Source organism: Peromyscus californicus, unplaced genomic scaffold (genome assembly GCF_007827085.1).
Source record: "Peromyscus californicus insignis strain IS unplaced genomic scaffold, ASM782708v3 Scaffold_7__1_contigs__length_154581171, whole genome shotgun sequence".
Taxonomy (NCBI): Eukaryota; Metazoa; Chordata; class Mammalia; order Rodentia; family Cricetidae; genus Peromyscus; species Peromyscus californicus.
Genome location: NW_026294595.1, coordinates 49,002,445 through 49,018,993, shown reverse-complemented (window position 1 = coordinate 49,018,993; position 16,549 = coordinate 49,002,445). Strand labels below are relative to the sequence as shown.

The 16,549-nt window shown below is 47.9% G+C and overlaps 1 protein-coding gene and 1 long non-coding RNA gene across 8 annotated transcripts in view; one reads left to right on the top strand and one right to left on the bottom strand.

The window, feature by feature from the left end:
- Itga6 (integrin subunit alpha 6) overlaps positions 1 to 7,101 on the bottom strand; it is a 71,152-nt gene extending 64,051 nt beyond the window's left edge. For 5 of the 7 annotated variants that reach the window (XM_052722943.1, XM_052722946.1, XM_052722949.1 and 2 more), the window contains exon 1: positions 6,863 to 7,101. In XM_052722943.1, coding sequence (XP_052578903.1) covers positions 6,863 to 7,044 — 182 coding nt within the window. In that variant the 5' untranslated portion in view covers positions 7,045 to 7,101. The remainder of the gene's footprint in view (positions 1 to 6,862) is intronic. The other 2 variants (XM_052722945.1, XM_052722947.1) reach the window with 1 other exon arrangement.
- The window catches only part of LOC128100600 (uncharacterized), a 47,217-nt gene continuing 37,567 nt past the window's right edge, over positions 6,900 to 16,549 (top strand). The window contains exon 1 of the long non-coding RNA XR_008214837.1: positions 6,900 to 7,011. This is a non-coding gene — a long non-coding RNA (uncharacterized LOC128100600). The remainder of the gene's footprint in view (positions 7,012 to 16,549) is intronic.

Genomic DNA, 16,549 nt, shown 5'->3' with positions numbered 1-16,549 from the left:
CCTTCAGTCTCTTGGTAGTTTTGAAAAACTGCTTCAACACCTTCACTCTACAGAAACAAGCACCACCGTATTCCCTATAAGCAGTAGGCTAGGTCAACATCTGACAGATGCATTAGCAGCAGAGAGGCTTCAACAAAAGGGTAAACAGAAGAGCCTCACATTCTCAGACCCAGTCCACAGGTCTGCCTATGTTCACTTGATTGAGGGCCTTTGGCATGATGATTTATAAGACCCAGGAAGACTCATCTTAGTCAAAGGCAGCATGTCTTGAAGAAAAGAGCAAAGTTGGGACTTGGCTTGGGAGTCTCAAGGTTAGTGACATCCTACCCTGTAGACGTGAAGTGCTTATCAAATGTGCCTGACACTCAGGCACACAAATAGTTAAGGCAATCTTAGTACCAATGAACAGGCTTGTCAACAAGAAACCATGGTGACCCGGATATCAGCAAGCAAAGTAGATTTTTGGTAAATAGGCAACGCCTTGGGCTTCCTTTAATTATCAAGTCTCCATGTCACTAACCTATGTCACCTTCTCAAATTACTTCTAGTATTATTTTTCCTTTTACTCTCTTAGGCTTAGAAGGCATATTTCTCTAAAGTGTTTTTCTTATACTTTATCCAATATGGGTTTGGGGTGTGTGTGTGTGTGTGTGTGTGTGTGTGTGTGTGTGTGTGTGTGTGTGTGTGTGTGTTTTTGAACTCAGAACAGTTTTCTTCCTTCATTAGCTGGATTAGAAAGTTTTCTCAGCAATCTTTTTGCTGTGTGAAGGTTTAGAAACAGCCCTGTCAACTAGGAATTGAATAACGCGACCAGAGACTCAAACACCAGAACACGGCAAGAAGTCGGCCGGGAGGGTCCGCTCCCATGAAAGCCACTGGCCTGTGAACACGTCAGCACAGCATCACCATGTTGACTGGTTTACCTTGCCTTATTTATCTAAGCAGAAGAACCAGACAGCAGCAGATGAAACGCTGGTGATCCCATCCTGCAATTAGGCTGCCGGGGACTGAGGTGGACCCCAGACCCATCTACCTGCCCTAGTTCGTAACTCACTCACAATCAGCCTCTCACGTCAGTTCTAAGAGATCACTGCTTAAAGGCTGAATGCCAGGTTAACAGACAAAGCTCAGAAAATGCTGCTTCCTCACTTTCCCACACATCCTTCAACCTTGGGATGACAACAATTAGATGCATTTTTTTTTTTTTTTGCACAAGTTCCTTCCTACCAAACATTAATGATGAATGAAGGACTCTGAAACATAAATCAGCCCTGGCAAGGAAGAGTGTAAATGGCTCAGGATCCCCAACCCAAATAGAGGACAGGGCTTTCACTGTCAGAGGTTTGACAAGTCCTGTCCCTCAGATGATGGGCAATCCTTACTAATGAGCCCACCCCTCTTGCTGCCCAATCCACGCTCCAAGAGTGTTCTCTGCAGTCTCCTGGCCGCCCTGGAGCCCTTCATGCCTTTCCACACATCTGCCCGCTCATCTCCTAGGAATTCTGAGACGTCAAGAGGATTTATTCACTGCTTCCCAGCTATAAGATAGGGCTCTTCTGAGATGCACAGTCCAGGACAAGGTAATGGTACTGGAAGGAAAAGGTAACTGGGTGAAAGAAAAAAGAAAATGAACACACCCACACTAGCCAAATCAAAGCCAAAAGAAGGATGCACGCTCGTCCCAGGTGTGAAATTAAAGACCAACTCTACCTGACCTCTCATGCTCACCTCTCACAACCTGGGTTTCCAGGTGTACTTCACAAGCACAAAGTGTTTCCTCTGGCCAGAACTGGTCTAAGGTGGCCAAGATTAGACTTGTTATTATTACAGGAGAGAAAAGGGACAGAGGTTAAAAATCCTACACATGGCCACGGAGAGCAAAGGACATGTGATTCCAGCCAGCCCTAAGCTCTGTTCTTCTCTACTTCACAAGCTACCTCCAAATAAAGAAGGGAGGCATCTCTAGTGCAAACCCAGAGTTCTGGGGAGCAGAATCTAGGGTCACGCATATGGGAATTGATGTCATCAATCTGGGACAATCCCAGAAGACTGCATTGTAAAGAAGAGCCCCCAGGAGTTACCCTGATGATCAGACATGTAAGAGCCCCTACGTGCCTTCCAGGTTTAAAGTTATCTGATTCTAGGGCTGCACCCGAACCCAATTGGGGCTGGCCACATCCCCCTCTCTCACAGCCCTCAGTCCTCCCCAGAGCCTGAAGGCAGTGTCAACCAACCCAAGACTCCCATTTTCTGACTCTTGGGACCCTAGAGGGATGAGCAGGTAGTCAACAGTGCGCCTAAGGAGTTAAACATAGCCAACACCACTCACTGTCCTCACTATTAATTCCCAAGTGCCCTCATGGGCTTTCCCATTTGGTCTCCAGTTGCTTTCAGGAGGTTGATTCTAGTTGTCTGCCTGGCTAGACTCAAACAACAGGCAACTTAGCAAACCCTGTGTACCCACCCACTGCAGCAGCTCAGAGCAGCTGGTCTTTGGAGGTTAAATTCTAAAATCTGCCTTCAGGGCAAAAGACAAACGTGATTGGGGAAAAAAAATCACTCCTGAAAACCCTTAGCTGGAACTTGGCCATTAAAATGGAAAATAAGAACTTTTATATTTCTTTGCATCAAGCCTATAGCTTCCCTTTCCCCAGAGACTGCAGACCCCAAGCCCTGAGCAAAGCAGATTGCTCCCTCTCTCTACCTTCAGCGGAGAAGAGCAGATTTCACAAGTTAAACCTCTTTGTATCTGGAAGGTGTTTAGCTTCCCTTTCCCCAGAGACTGCAGACCCCAAGCCCTGAGCAAAGCAGATTGCTCCCTCTCTCTACCTTCAGCGGAGAAGAGCTGATTTCACAAGTTAAACCTCTTTGTATCTGGAAGGCATAGCTAGGTGTTCTCTGGCAAAGAGGAGCCTGAGGTCCCTGCCCTCACAGAACCTACAACCCAGTTAGAGATTACATCATCCCCTGAAGATGAATAAAGCTTTAAACCTCAGAACTGCCAGACATGTGCTGCCCACATTCAAGGGATAAAGAAATTGCTCTAGGTAGGATATTTCTTGAGATCTGACTTTTTTTTTTTTTAAGATGGGCTGACTCAGCACAAACCAGTGTTTCATGCATACCTGGTAAACAAATAACAGTATTTTTTGGTTTTAGCCCCACTGTCTCTAATTAAGATGTAGAATTCATAAGCCATATTGGTCACAGAAATATGTTAAATCCAGGTCTTTAAATCCAAAGACCATAGACTTCCAGTACTTCCCAACTGTAAAGACTTAAACAGTGATGTATTGTTCCTAATATTTCCTCTGCGTCTCCTTGCCCTACTGTGGTTGCTTCTCCTGAATCTCGGGCCTCAAGGAGACACAGCAGTTCTCAGAAGATGGCCCTGAGCCACCCGGCACTCTGTTGGAGGGAATGAATACAAGGAAGCCAGTGCCGGGTGCACATCCTCGGAGCCCTGGGTAGACGGTCACACCACTGGTCCACAGCCAGCTGCAACAAGGGTGAAGAGGAACAGAGTCTACGTACTGATACTTAAATAGACAGCCCTGACCTACATGGGAAGCCGTTCAATGAATCAACACGCTAGAATGCATTTCCAGAAGTCAGAAGCTTGCCAGTTTCTCTACATCTGAAGGACATCTCTGATTTATCCTCTTACAGATAGCATAAACACGAGCCAGAAATACCACCTTCAAATCCAGGTTTTGAATAAGATTCTGCCCACAGAGCTCTAAGACTCTGGGTAAGACATTTCACAACCTGTTTCTTCACCTCTAAAGGGGACAAATGGACCAGATGACCTCTAGCTCAGAAAACACGATCAAGTAAAACCAACAACCAACACCCAGCGAGAACAGAAGTAACAGGAGACCTGGGAAGCTTCTGGAAAATAGTGAGAAGAGCAAATGACCAAAAGACCAACCCAGAAGAAGAAAATGAAGATTAGGCGTGAAGTGGACTCTCTCCAGGAGTGCACCTCTTCCCAGGTTCCACCTTGGGAGCATACACAGATCCATACCTTCCCAGAAGAGCTGAGTGAGTCACAGGGTGGATTTACCCAGTCCTCGCCATGTACCTTCCACCTCTAGAGGAGACTCAACACCACCTACCCAGGAAAGACTCACACCCAACCCCAGTCACTCAGCTCTCTGCTTAATCACCTCTGGGAGTCTACCGTAAATTTATCTCCTAGGGACCTCAGCAGCAATACCCAGGGTATTTGGCGGCTTTCAGACACAGCGGTATTCCCTCTAAAAATCTTAACTAAAGGTGTTTCTGAATATACAGATGGCACCATAGAAAGTTTAAGCTACAGAGGAGGAAAAAAAAAAACTTACAGTAGGTTTTTCTGTAACTGTGCATTTATCTGATATTCTCACATAACCCTCTGTTTCAAAGGCACTGCTCAGGAAGATTGCTTTTGCAATGACGCTAAGCCTGAGGTAAGCTAAGTTGCTCTGGAGTTCATAAATGTGATCGAAGAGTTTGGGATATTAATTACCCAAGCAAGAGCCTTCGGTTTTAATGTGAGTCAGTCTTAGAATCACAAAACTCTCTCTAGTACCCCACACCTAACATAGTAGGCCCACAGTTTCTACTTTTAAATGCATCCCATCACTGTTTCCCATCTAACCAGCAGGTATCCAGGGCAGAGAAACACACTGAGCAGTCTGCATGTTCTTTTCATTTTCACAACAACCCAATGAAGCAGGAACATCTCCACTCTACAGGTGAAGAAACCACACCTTCAAGCAACTGACTGGCAGCATAAATGGCCAAGAAGAAACCTAAATTCAGCCTTCCTCCACACCCTCTACCACCACCCACCCACCCACCCCGGAGCCAGTTCCCTGAGATGTTCCCGTTGGCTTTGGAAACTGGGCCCAGTGTCCCATCAGTCTCCCTGGCTCTGTCATCTACACCCACATCCTTTTCTGTAAAAGGGAGAATGAGGGTGATATGGGCTGTGGATGCTGACTCTCCTTTGAGGGGCTCTGCTACTCTCGAACCCGGGATACTTTAGGACAGGGTGAGAGGTACTAGACACAACTCACAGCCTCCTGGGATGCAGTTTCTGCCTCTGGGTTCTAGGATTTGACACAGTATCCCTTTCAGTGGGTCTCTACTCCTCTGAGGGTCTGGCCAGCTACTCCCTTCCATCAGCCGCATGGAGTTTTTAGACGGCATCAGTCTCAGGAGGACCTGTAGCAGCTGTAATAGCAGAGAAGCCCTGTGGCAGTGACAAGTTTCAGCAGGCCCAAGGCTGCTCAGCCTTAATGACAACAGAGATTCCTGGCTAAAGGCACGATTTGCAATCTCCATCCCAAGGACACTTCTTGCTCCACTTATTCCCCATTACAATGTCAGCTTGGGCATGTCTGTCCAGGAAGCCGGTCTCTGTGTCCTCTGATACAGAGAAAATGCCAAAGGGAATGAATGCTTTTCCCTCTGTCAACCCTCAATCACTCCTATACCTACAAGTTCAAGTCCTCCATGTGGGTAATGTGCGTCTGCTGCACAGTGTTTTGAGACATGAAGTGTCATCCATTGAGCTAACAAAAAAAACAAAAAAAAAAAACAACTTTCACTTCTGAGTTGCAGCTTACAAGCAATTATTTTCCAGAGAAAGCAGAGGCTGGCCGGGTCTGCAAGACTCAGACCCCTCCCTGCCTGGAACCATTCCACCCGTAGTAGATTTCTCTGCCTCACCTAGCAGGTGTCATCAGAAAAATCTGGCCTTAGGATTCTGAAGTCCACAAATTTCATTTTTAACTAGCTGAAACCGGGGCTTTCTCCGGTTTAAAACCATGTTGGCCTCTCCTTCCCCCTTGACTGCACTCTGCTCTCTCCGCTCTGCTGGTCCTGGAAGAACCTGGGTTCAACTCAAGGCCTGGGAGGGGGCGGAGGATCTTTTGTTGTCAGAATCAGCTTCGGGAGCATGGATCAAGAATGCAGCCCCACTGCGACTCAGGCAACTAAGCTCCAGAAAATCTTCCCCAGTCAAAAGAACTGGGTCATGTGGGAGCCAACACTGTTTAAAAGGGAGAGTCAGTCGCTTTCTCATGGAAGCAGCCCTTGTGGGGGATGACTGTCTCTTCCGAACCTTCTTTGCTAAGTCCCTGCTCGGATGGGTCACCGTGGTCTAACTCCCGGCACTGGGACCCATGGATTCTTGGGTGTTGCGGAGCGATCAGGGAGCTGGGAGGGGGAGCTAGCACACCGCTCGAAGAAGCAGCAGCTTATTTTCACAGCTGATCGAGTCCTGCGGAACAGGTGCTTTTTAAAAAGCCTGTGCAAGTAGGAGAGCTCACTCTGCAAAGAGAGAGTCACACAGGACAGCGTAAAAGTGGCTTCCCAACTTCCGCGGGGCGCGCGAGCCAGGCAGGGGACAGGACGATCGGAGAGTCTGAGAAAGGCCTGAGTCCCCCTGAAGACTTCCCGCAACCTAACGTCCCACCACCGTCCCTGGCGCACACATGAGGCTCAGCAAAGCGTGCCACCTGCCGGGGTCTGTGCAAAAATATGCCGGGAGAGGAGGACCGCGGAAAGCACTTCGGGGGAGAAGCGGGGAGGAGTTTCCCGGGGCCCGGCCTGGGGTCTCCCCCACAGCTCTCTTCGCTCCTCGGAGGCGCAGGGCACGGAGGGCGCGGCTAGCCCGGCCCCTGCAAGTCTTGGGCCGGAGAAGTGCAGGCGGGCAGGGCAGGGCCGGGCAGGGCCGGGCCGAGCCGGGCAGGGCTGGCCCGCGGATGGGCTCTGGGCACGCGGGACGGGAGGCAGCAGGGCGCGCCCACGCTCCCCCTGGCGCAGCGCGGCGCGGCGCCCCGGTGGGGGTGGGATGAGTCGGGGAACTCACAGGCGCTTGTCCTCCGGCTTCAGCTGCCAGTGCATGGCGAGCGAGAAGCCGAAGAGGCTCCCGGGATCCCCCGATTTCCGGATCACGTTCTCCTCACGGGTGTCCAGGTTGAAGGCTGCGCCCAGACGGGCCAGAAGCCCCGCGGACAGGTAGAGCAGGCACAGCTGGCCGGCGCCCGCCATGGGCGCGCGCGGCGCGGAGGGAGGGAGGGAGGGAGGGAGGGACGCGAGGAGCTGCAGCGGCCGCCGTGCGCGCGGGATCGCGGGCTCGGGGCCGGGGCCGGGCTGCCTGGCGCGCCCCGCTGCGGCCACTTGGCCTCGGTCGCCCCTGCGCGCGGCCCCACCCCCGGCCGGCTCGCGCTCTCCGGTCCGGCGGCTCCCCCACGCCCGCCGCTCGCAGCAGCCGCTCAATGAGCCCGTTGTTCTCTAGAGACTCTCAGGCGTTTTATCAAGTGACGAGGGCGCCGGCCCCTCCCCGCCCCGCCCCGCCCGAGGCCCCGCCCGCCATGGGCACCTTCCCGAACCCGCCTCGCCCCGCCCCGCCCCGCAGCGGCGAACCCCGCGGCTGCCCTCCCACCGTCCCGCCACCTGCCCGGAAGCGCCCCCTGCGTCCCGGAGCCCCGGAATGCTACCCAGGCGTCTTCCTACCTGTGCACCCCCGAAGTGCGGTCCAGAGCGTCTGAAGCCGGTAGTTCTCGGAGCTGTGGGCCGATGTGCAAAGTCTTCCTTGGCTCATCCATTCTCCAGGAGTTCTAGACGCGCCTAACCGTGCTCAGCTCTGGGGGATGGATTGATGCTGTATACTTGCTGGCTCCCTAGGGACCCAAGCTTCGAAGTCGTTGCACTAGCACACTTCGATAGTGCTCTATTACTTAAAAACACAGTCGTCCATCACGTTCAATCCTAGGAAGTGGGATTCTCTTGGCAGATGGTGAGGGGGAAAAATAGGAAACTCAGCCTTGCTGACTCTGAGCCCTCCGATTTGGGGCTCTGGAGTTCGGCTGTTGTCAGCTTTTCCTGGTCTCCTTAGAAAGAGAACTGCCTAGAGACAGCTCTGAGGTCCACGTGGGTGGCTTGAAGGCTTGTGCCTCCCGGGCATAGGGTGGGGTTCCAGAAAGGTGTTGGCATTTGAGGCATTCTTTTTTTAGTATGGAAAAACTTGTTTCAGGGACACTCAGGACTTTACTGAAAACGAAATAATGTACATTTTAGTGCCCCGTTTTTATTACCCTCTGACATTTAGCATTTGTTTCATAATGAATGTAGACAGTAAACCACAGAGGCAGGAGAATATGTATCAACAACTCAATCATCAATAGAAAATATCGTTTTCTCCGGGACATTTGGTTGTTGCAGGTGTCTCAAATTACAGTTGTTATCATGTAACCCCTCTGCTAGATCTTGATGTATGTCAATAAAGAAGTGATCTATTACTGTAGCAAAAAAAAATGTGAACTTTTTGAGGTATTTTAATATAATCTTTTCTTTAAAACGTACATGTTATGCATTGGGTCTTGATTTTCAGTAATTTGCTGAAGGGGCTTGGTTCTACTCTGCTTCCTGTTGCTGTAGTAAAATAGTCTAACCCAAAGCAACTTGAGGAGGAAAGGCCCATCACTGAGGGAACTCCAGACAGGAACCTGGAGCAGAGACCGTGGATGAAAGCTGCTTACTGGTGTGCTCCTTCTGGCTGTGTTGAGCCAGATACAAGCCAGGACCAACTGCCCAGGGCAGGGTAACATTCACAATGGGCTGGACACTCCTGAAGCAGGACAGTAGTCTTTCCTCCAAACCCAACATCCAGGCATTGGAGGTGGGGGGTTGCTTAGAAAGCTGTGTGAACCCTGTCTGGGGTCTTCATGGTGGCAGCAGCTGCTGGAGTGAGTGAACCAGTAGATGTATACTTCCCGCCAATCTGAAACTCCAGTCAAATCTAGCCCACAGTGGGGGGTAATGGATCCAAGTACAGATGGTCTTGAAGATCACACAGTCTGAACAGACACATCCGGATGAGGCTGAGAAATTGTTGGAAATGACCATCTAGTAAAGTGGGAAGTATCAGCAGTGTGATTGTTGTTTTGTTTTGTGTTTGTTTTTGTTTTTCAAGACAGAGTTTCTCTGTGTAGCCCTGGCTGTGCTGGAGCTCACTCTGTAGACCAGGCTGGCCTCAAACTCAGAGATCCCCCTGCATCTGCCTCCCAAGTGGATTAAAGGTGTGCAACACCACTGCCTGGCTTATTCCCTGGTTTTTCAGTCGGTTTGAGACTCAGTTATTATTTCCATTCAAAATCTGAGTTGGATATTTTACAGAAGTGTACTGTAAAGTGGAGGTTAAAAGATTGTTCGGTGCCCTCTGAGGATATTGCAGTCTCTGGGGTCAAAGGAATGAAAGTAACCGAGACCCTTAAAAATTATGAGGTAAAAACATAGGGAGGGAAGCACACAGTTTTAGTGGGGAAAAGTTGAGACAGGAAGGTCTGTCACAGATTGTTCATTGATGTGGGAATACCTAGCCCACTGTGGGTGCTACCATTCCCTAGGCAGGTAGCCCTGTGTTATATAAGAGAGCTGACTGAGGGAAAGAGACAGAAAGAAATGAATAGGGGTTGAGGAGGAGGGTGAGAATGCAAACCTGGTGATAAAAGCTTACTAACTATCCAGGTCAGTGTGTGTGTGTGTGTGTGTGTGTGTGTGTGTGTGTGTGTGTGTACATGTCTACAGAAAATAAGATGTGCACATTGCAAGAAGGGGCTCTGTAAATCCAGTTACCTGTTAAAACTACTTTGTTTAAATGAAGGCTCAAAAAAAATTGGGTATGGTGGTAATACACCTGTAATCCCAGCACTCAAGAGGCTGAGGCAGGAGGATTCCCATGAGTTGGAGGACAGCCTGGGTTACACAGCATGAGCCTGCCTCAACCCCTCCTCACCTCCAAAAAGGCATAGAAAACCAAAAGAAATATGAGAATCTAATTATAATATCTCAGAAGAAAATTTTACAAAATGAAAACCTTCACTGGAAAGGCAGTGAACGCTATTAGTAGAGATGTTCACTCCAATGAGGGTTTTGGAATTCTTAGTTTTACTGGTACCTTAGTTTTACCCATATACTTGCCAAATAAAAATTTTGTTTATTTAATATCTCACAGTTAGTAGGTATCTTAGGTTTTTATTGCTGTGAAGAGACACCATGACCATGGCAACTCTTATAAAGAAAACATTTAATTGGGGTGACTCAGTTACAGTTTCAGAGGTTCAGTCCATTATCATCAAGACAGGGAGCATGGCTGTGTGCAGGTGCTGGAACTGAAAGAGCTACATCTTGCAGGCAACAGGACGTCAACTAACAGTCACACTGAGGGAAGCTTGAACAAAAGAGACCTCAAAGCCCACCCCACAGTGACATACTTCCTCCAACAAGGCCACACCTCCTAATAATATCACTATTAGGAGCCATTTTCTTTTAAAACTACAGTAGAGGAATTTTCAAATATTTTAAAGCACTGGTCACCCATAGAGAAGTATGGGGAATCTGTGCCATATCCAATATTGTTTCTACTTCCTAGGAACTTGCATCATTTTGCTATCAGAGAATATCCAATTTGCTGCTTTTATGCAACATAGAAACCCTTGCAATTTGGTGAAATATTTTAACCCAGGCTTATATTTCCTGGGAGCTCCTCAAGGAGAGGCCATAAGTCAGAGGTTAGCACAGTGGGACCTTGAACTTGCCTCACAACCTGCCTCTGCCTTATGGCCCTTCATCTCTTCCTTTTCCCAGCTGTCCAGTAGGAATGAACTGCCTCACAGTTGTGTTGCTATAGTAGGGGTTAACAGAGTTGAGGAGACATACTATGTCCATAATGTTGCACTAGAGCCAACCTCCACTCAGGCTCAGGTTTTCTGATGTGAGCCTTTCAGGAGTTAGTCAGGCATTCAGACCCATCTTATAGCTTTGTAAATACAAAATAGACATTTAACTGTTTCAAGTGAGGCTGTTCTCAATGATAGATGTTTGTTTGTGAAAAAGACAGTTTTCCCTTGGTGCCTTTTTTCTCTTTATAAAAGTGTTAGGAGGTTTTGTCTCTCATAGAGAACTGTAATGTTTTTTTAAGTTGTTTTATTTTTCTAAATTACATTGTATCTTACTGGGGCAAATATCTCTCGTTGGTTGAAGTCAGAAGAATCCCAACGGCCAGCTGTCCCTTATTTTAACACCCAGATCTATTTTAAAGTAAATTGTATTTGAATGTTTCTAATTCACTTACAATGAGGTCATTAAAATGTTGTAGATTGTAGACTATTTCATGGTACCATTTTAGGAGGAGATTCCTTCCCCCCCCCCCCCCCCCCCCCCCCCCGAGAATATTTCTAAGCCAGGAAGTCACAATTTGCCAGCCAGGAACAAATTTAAGCCTTAAATGAATCACATTCAATGTAACTGTGAGTTACCAACTCTGAGATGAGATCTCCAGGGGCAAACTTGGTTCTTCAGCCCAGACTGTTAGAAAGAAACACATCTCGCATCACATAAATTGCAAGTCTGGAAAAGGCTAAGAATGAGTTATTTTAAAATTAAATTCATTGAGGGCAATGATTGCTGGGTCAGTTAGCTTTCTGACTCCGTGACAAACTGTCGGAGCAAGCAGCTTGAGGAAGGAAGGACTTACCTTGGTTCACTGTTCAGAGGCTTCAGCCCCGCAGCCTTTTGGCGTCATTGTTTCTGGGCTCTGATGAGGCAGAGCGTGATGGTGAAGGGTGCGGGGAGCAGGGCTTTTGACTTCATGACTACCAGGAAGTGGGACAGAGAAGGGTCCAGAACAGGAAAGAGTGCCAAGGACAAGTCCCCAGGGACCTACTCTGTGCAGGCCCCACCCTCCACGGGATTCCACCACCTCCAAAGAACTCCGTCAAATAATGAATCCGTCAGTGGGTAAATCCAGTGATTAAGTCAGAGCCTCAGGACCCCTTCACCTCTCGGTGACCGAATCAGCTCGGGAACAAGCCTTCGAACACGTGGGCCTCTGGGTCGGGGTCGGAGGCAAACCAACACGTTCTTTCTACAAAAATGTGCTCCGTGAAAGAAAAAAGGGAAAAGGCAGGCTGGTTGTGAGTTACGTCTTAAAGCAGCAATTTCTGTGGTGGGCGTTAGTTCCGGGAGGGCGGCTCAGCCTCGCCACTGCCCACCTGAGAGCCTGGGATGGATGGCTTCTTTAGCTCTCAGTGTTTTCTTTCCTTCTTTTTTTTATAATTTATTTTTATTTTATGTTCATTGGTGTTTTGATTGCATGTATGTCTGTGTGAGGGTGTCAGAAGTCCTGGAACTGGAGTTAAAGACGGGTGTGAGCTGCCATGCGGGTGCTGGGAGTCGAACCCAGGACCTCTGGAAGAGCAGCCAGTGCTCTTAACTGCTGAGCCATCTCTCAGCCCCAGTTTTCTTTTCTTTTTGAGAAAATGTTTAATTTTGCTTTATATTTACTTAAGTATACGTGCACCACACGTGTGGAGGTGCCTGTGGAGTCCAGAAGGGAGCATCAGATCTCCTGGAACTGGAGTTACAGGTGGTTGTGAAACACCTGATGTGGGTGCTCGGACCCAAACCCCAGTCTTCACAAGAGCAGGGAGAGCTAACCCTTGCCCCACCCCTCCAGCCCCCTAGGACTCAGGATTCTAATCTGTAAAATGTTCAGAATGCTTCCCTTACCAGACTGTGGGACAATTAAATGAGATTGTGTATGGGAGATGTGTAGCCCAGCATCTACTCTTAAATGCTCACTGAATACAGCAGGAGTGTGAAAACAAAGACTCAGAAAGCGCCCTAGGAAGCAAAACGAGATTCTTCAGCTGCAGGCGTTAAACACAGAGAATATAGACATGAGATCACTTAGACCCACATGAACTTTCTCTAAGTAGAAACCATCCGTTGTGGTTAGAGCTTGCACACACAGACCCGTCAAAGCATCGTTTCTCAGCGCCTGAGGTTGAGTAGCAACGAGCTTGTGTTTCTCTCTGGTTCTGGACAGCTTCCATCTTGCCAGTGTTTGAAGAAGCAACAAGGCACACTGAACTTGCCTCATAGCTGCAGAAGAGACGAACGGCTTGGGGGACCAGCTGGCTAGGAGGCCTGGTGGGAGAAAGGGTGAAAGCAGAAGGATTTCTCTAAGTAGCTCCCGGATCTTCCTCTTTTCACAGGCTGGTCGGTCAGGGGAAGAGTTTATGCAATGCATTGTTCGTGGATAACTGAAAAATCGATATTTTCATTGGAGATTTATGTTACTAATAACGTATTGTTGCAGATATTGAAGAAGCCTACGTTTCTAAAAGAACATGCTATTGGGTAGGTAGAGATATCAGGCCCTACACTTAACGTTTCTTCAAAACCTTTGAATCTGAAGCTGGGCTTAAAGACAGAGGCCTTAAATCTTAGCACTCATGCCGCAGAGACAGGAGGAACAGGGGTTTGAGGCTGGCCTCAGTGCATAGTGTGAGGTCACTTGGGCTAAAAGAAACCCTCTCTCAAAATCAGAAATTAAAAAAAACAAAAACAAATTGAATCTGGAAAGCAAGCCACTTGCTTGTGAGTAATTGAGTTCTCAATAGGTACTTAACGGATCTCTTCTACAGGCACATTAACAAAACATTCAAAGACAACTCAATGGAGTCTGTACTGTGGACTCCACAGAACAAATAACAAAGAGAAGAGGGAAGAATGCAGAAAGTTGAGCCACTGACTAGCTAAGAATGTCCCTATAACAATGGCTTTGCTGTCTTAGACCACATGACCAAAAGCAAAGGGCCAAACGTTTCTATATTAGATGATGCATTTCTGGGCATTCCCTGGTGACAAAGGAAAGAACGTGGCTCACTGATGCTTATATCACATTTTAGTTTTAAAAATCTGTAGAAGTCAGGGCCTAGTGGTGCATGCCTGTAATCCTAGTTCCTAGAAAGTAGAGGCAGGGGGATCAGGAATTCAAGGTCATCCTTGGCTATATAACAAGGCAGCCTAGGCTACATGAGATGGCCTCAAAAGCAAACAAAAATCTAAAGAAACCCTGAAGTCAGTGCATCTCCTCAAGGCTAAAGCCACTGTCCTCAGTTTATATCTAGAGACATTGAAACTGGAACATTCGTTGAGAGACGCTGCCTGGGTCTGACCAAACTAAGAGTCAGGATTTCCTGAGTTCTGGTTTCATAACCCAGACCCCTCCCCCAGGCCCCTCTTCAGCCTTGGCAGGCAAAGAGTCCACTGAGACCCCACTTCCTGCTTCCAAACGTGGAATTGTACCCGCTTCCCAAGTGTGATTTCGATCCAGTGTGCTTTCTGACAGGGAAAAAAAGTCACCAGCAACAGGGTATATTGGGATGTTTGCGTATAAACACATGCTCTTCCATCTATCCTCCTGCTCAGAGAAGGATATAAACTGAGGAAGCCCACACAGGATGTGCACCATCCTAGAAGAGGAAACTTTTTCGGTCTCGGGCCGTCCTAGGAGAGAGAGCTTCCCCTCTGCTGTTCTAGAACCTTCCCTCCCTCAAGTAAGCAGGAATGTTGGATCAATAACTCATCTGTTGACGTGGGGGGCAAAGTACTGGAGACAGAGACAGTTGCCTCTTTGAGTTTGAAGGGCTTTTAGAATTTACTTATTTCTACTCTGTAAGAAAGCCAAATGCCATCTGTTTCTCTGAGTTTTTGGTAAGGTGCTGGCTACAGTAAGCCGGTGATAGGTCTAGTGTGGTCATAAGCAATTTCCATCTGGGTTTGCTTTGTTAGTGTTTTGAGACAGGGTGTCACTGTATAGCCCAGGTTACCCCGAGTTTATGATCCTCCTGAGCCTTCCCAGTGCCGAGATTACAAGAGTGTTGTCACCACACCCAGGCTCCACTGATATTTTTTTAAAAAATTAAAATTCAGAAAATGCTGTTATATATTATTTTATAAATACATTCCAAAATTCAAGTTGCTTCAACGTTCTGTGCATGTATGGATATGGGGCATGTGTGTTCCGGTTATTCTCCACCTAGGATAAAAATTCAAAGAGAAAAGTCTGTAATAAGTAGGTCATCTCTCCAGACTCTTCATTCTTGGACAGGCCATCATAGACAAGCTGGATACCTCTTATTGAGTGGTGTGACTTACCTATTTATGTAGCTTCATGCTATAAAAATGTCAGTTTGGGGGGACTAGGGACCCCATAAGTCATTTTTGTATCCACAGTGCCCAACACTGGGCTAGAACATAGAAATTACGTCTAAGAATGAGTGACTATGCGATAGGCAAGAAGGCTCATCTGGTAAAAGTGCTTGCTACAACAACAAGATGACCTGAGGATTTGGTCCCTGGACCCCAGCAGGAAGGTAGAAAGAAAGAACTGAGTCCCCAAAGTTGTCTTCTGGCCTCCACACACACTCTGTGACAGGAATGTCCCCACACACATCATGTGCACATACACATAACACACAAGACTTTTTAAAAAATGAGTGACTATGGTACTTAAGAGTTTTCACGGGTCATTTTTACACTAAAACTTCTTTGAAGTTGATGGCAGAGTTGTGGTCTGTTTTAGGAAATGCATCACCATTGTATTATATACTTAAAATGGAACATCACCAACTGTATCCAAAGGGCATAGTGTCCCTTCCCAGGTCAGTAATTCCCAGAGAAGTGGAAAGCCCCTGCATCAAGTCAGCCCGTTAGCTAGGCACCATTAGGGACTTGGTTCTCTGAAGCTATCATCCAGCCAGCAATTCAGAGATGCCGAGAAAAAGTGGAAGTGGACCTCTAATCTGGAGTGGACACTCTTAGCACAGAGTTTGGAGAGTTTGGAAGGGGAGTGGAGAAGGTGAGGGTGATTTAGAAAAGGTCACTGTGTCTGCAAATCCAAAGTTGAACAAAGCAGCAGGATCTCGGGAGGGCCAGTGTTTCAGTCTTGAGTCTGCTGTCCCTGAGTGCCCACAAAGCTGCCAGCTCCAGTGCGGATGGCATTCTCTCCTCAGCAGCCAAAGAGAAGACGTAGAGACACGATGTAGGAAGGAAATGGTTCAAATGATGGACTCCCTAGACATCCCCTCACCGATCGCCATACCCAACAGTAAATACCAGGCCTGTCCCTGCATCCTGCCCTGTCCCTATCACCACTACACAGGCCCAGATGGAAGGAAGCTGGGAAAGGCTTCCTGGGAGAGATGTGCTATGAGTCTCAGAGCAATATGCCTGAGCTTGTGAACTTGAAGAACACTACAGACGACTTTCTACTGTAGTGACAGACTGAAGAGACTTCCGTTCACACCTGCAGGGTGATGTGATGTTCAAAGCCACAACTGTAGTCTGCACAGAATTCTGGAGACCCATGCCATGAGTGACCGTAGTGTGGTCACAGGAACAAGATGGTATACCACGAGGAAAAGGGTGACAAGAGCTGGGCGGTGGTGGCACACGCCTTTAATCCCAGCACTCGGGAGGCAGAGCCAGGCGGATCTCTGTGAGTTTGAGGCCAGCCTGGTCTACAGAGTGAGTTCCAGGACAGGCACCAAAACTACACAGAGAAACCCTGTCTTGAAAAACCAAAAAGAAAAATAACCAAAAAAATAAAATCAAAAGAAGGGTAACAAGAGCAGGCAGTGTGTTAGTCCCAGCGTTGAATCCAGATTCAATTTTCTTGGTGATTTACTCAAGGCCAACAGTAACA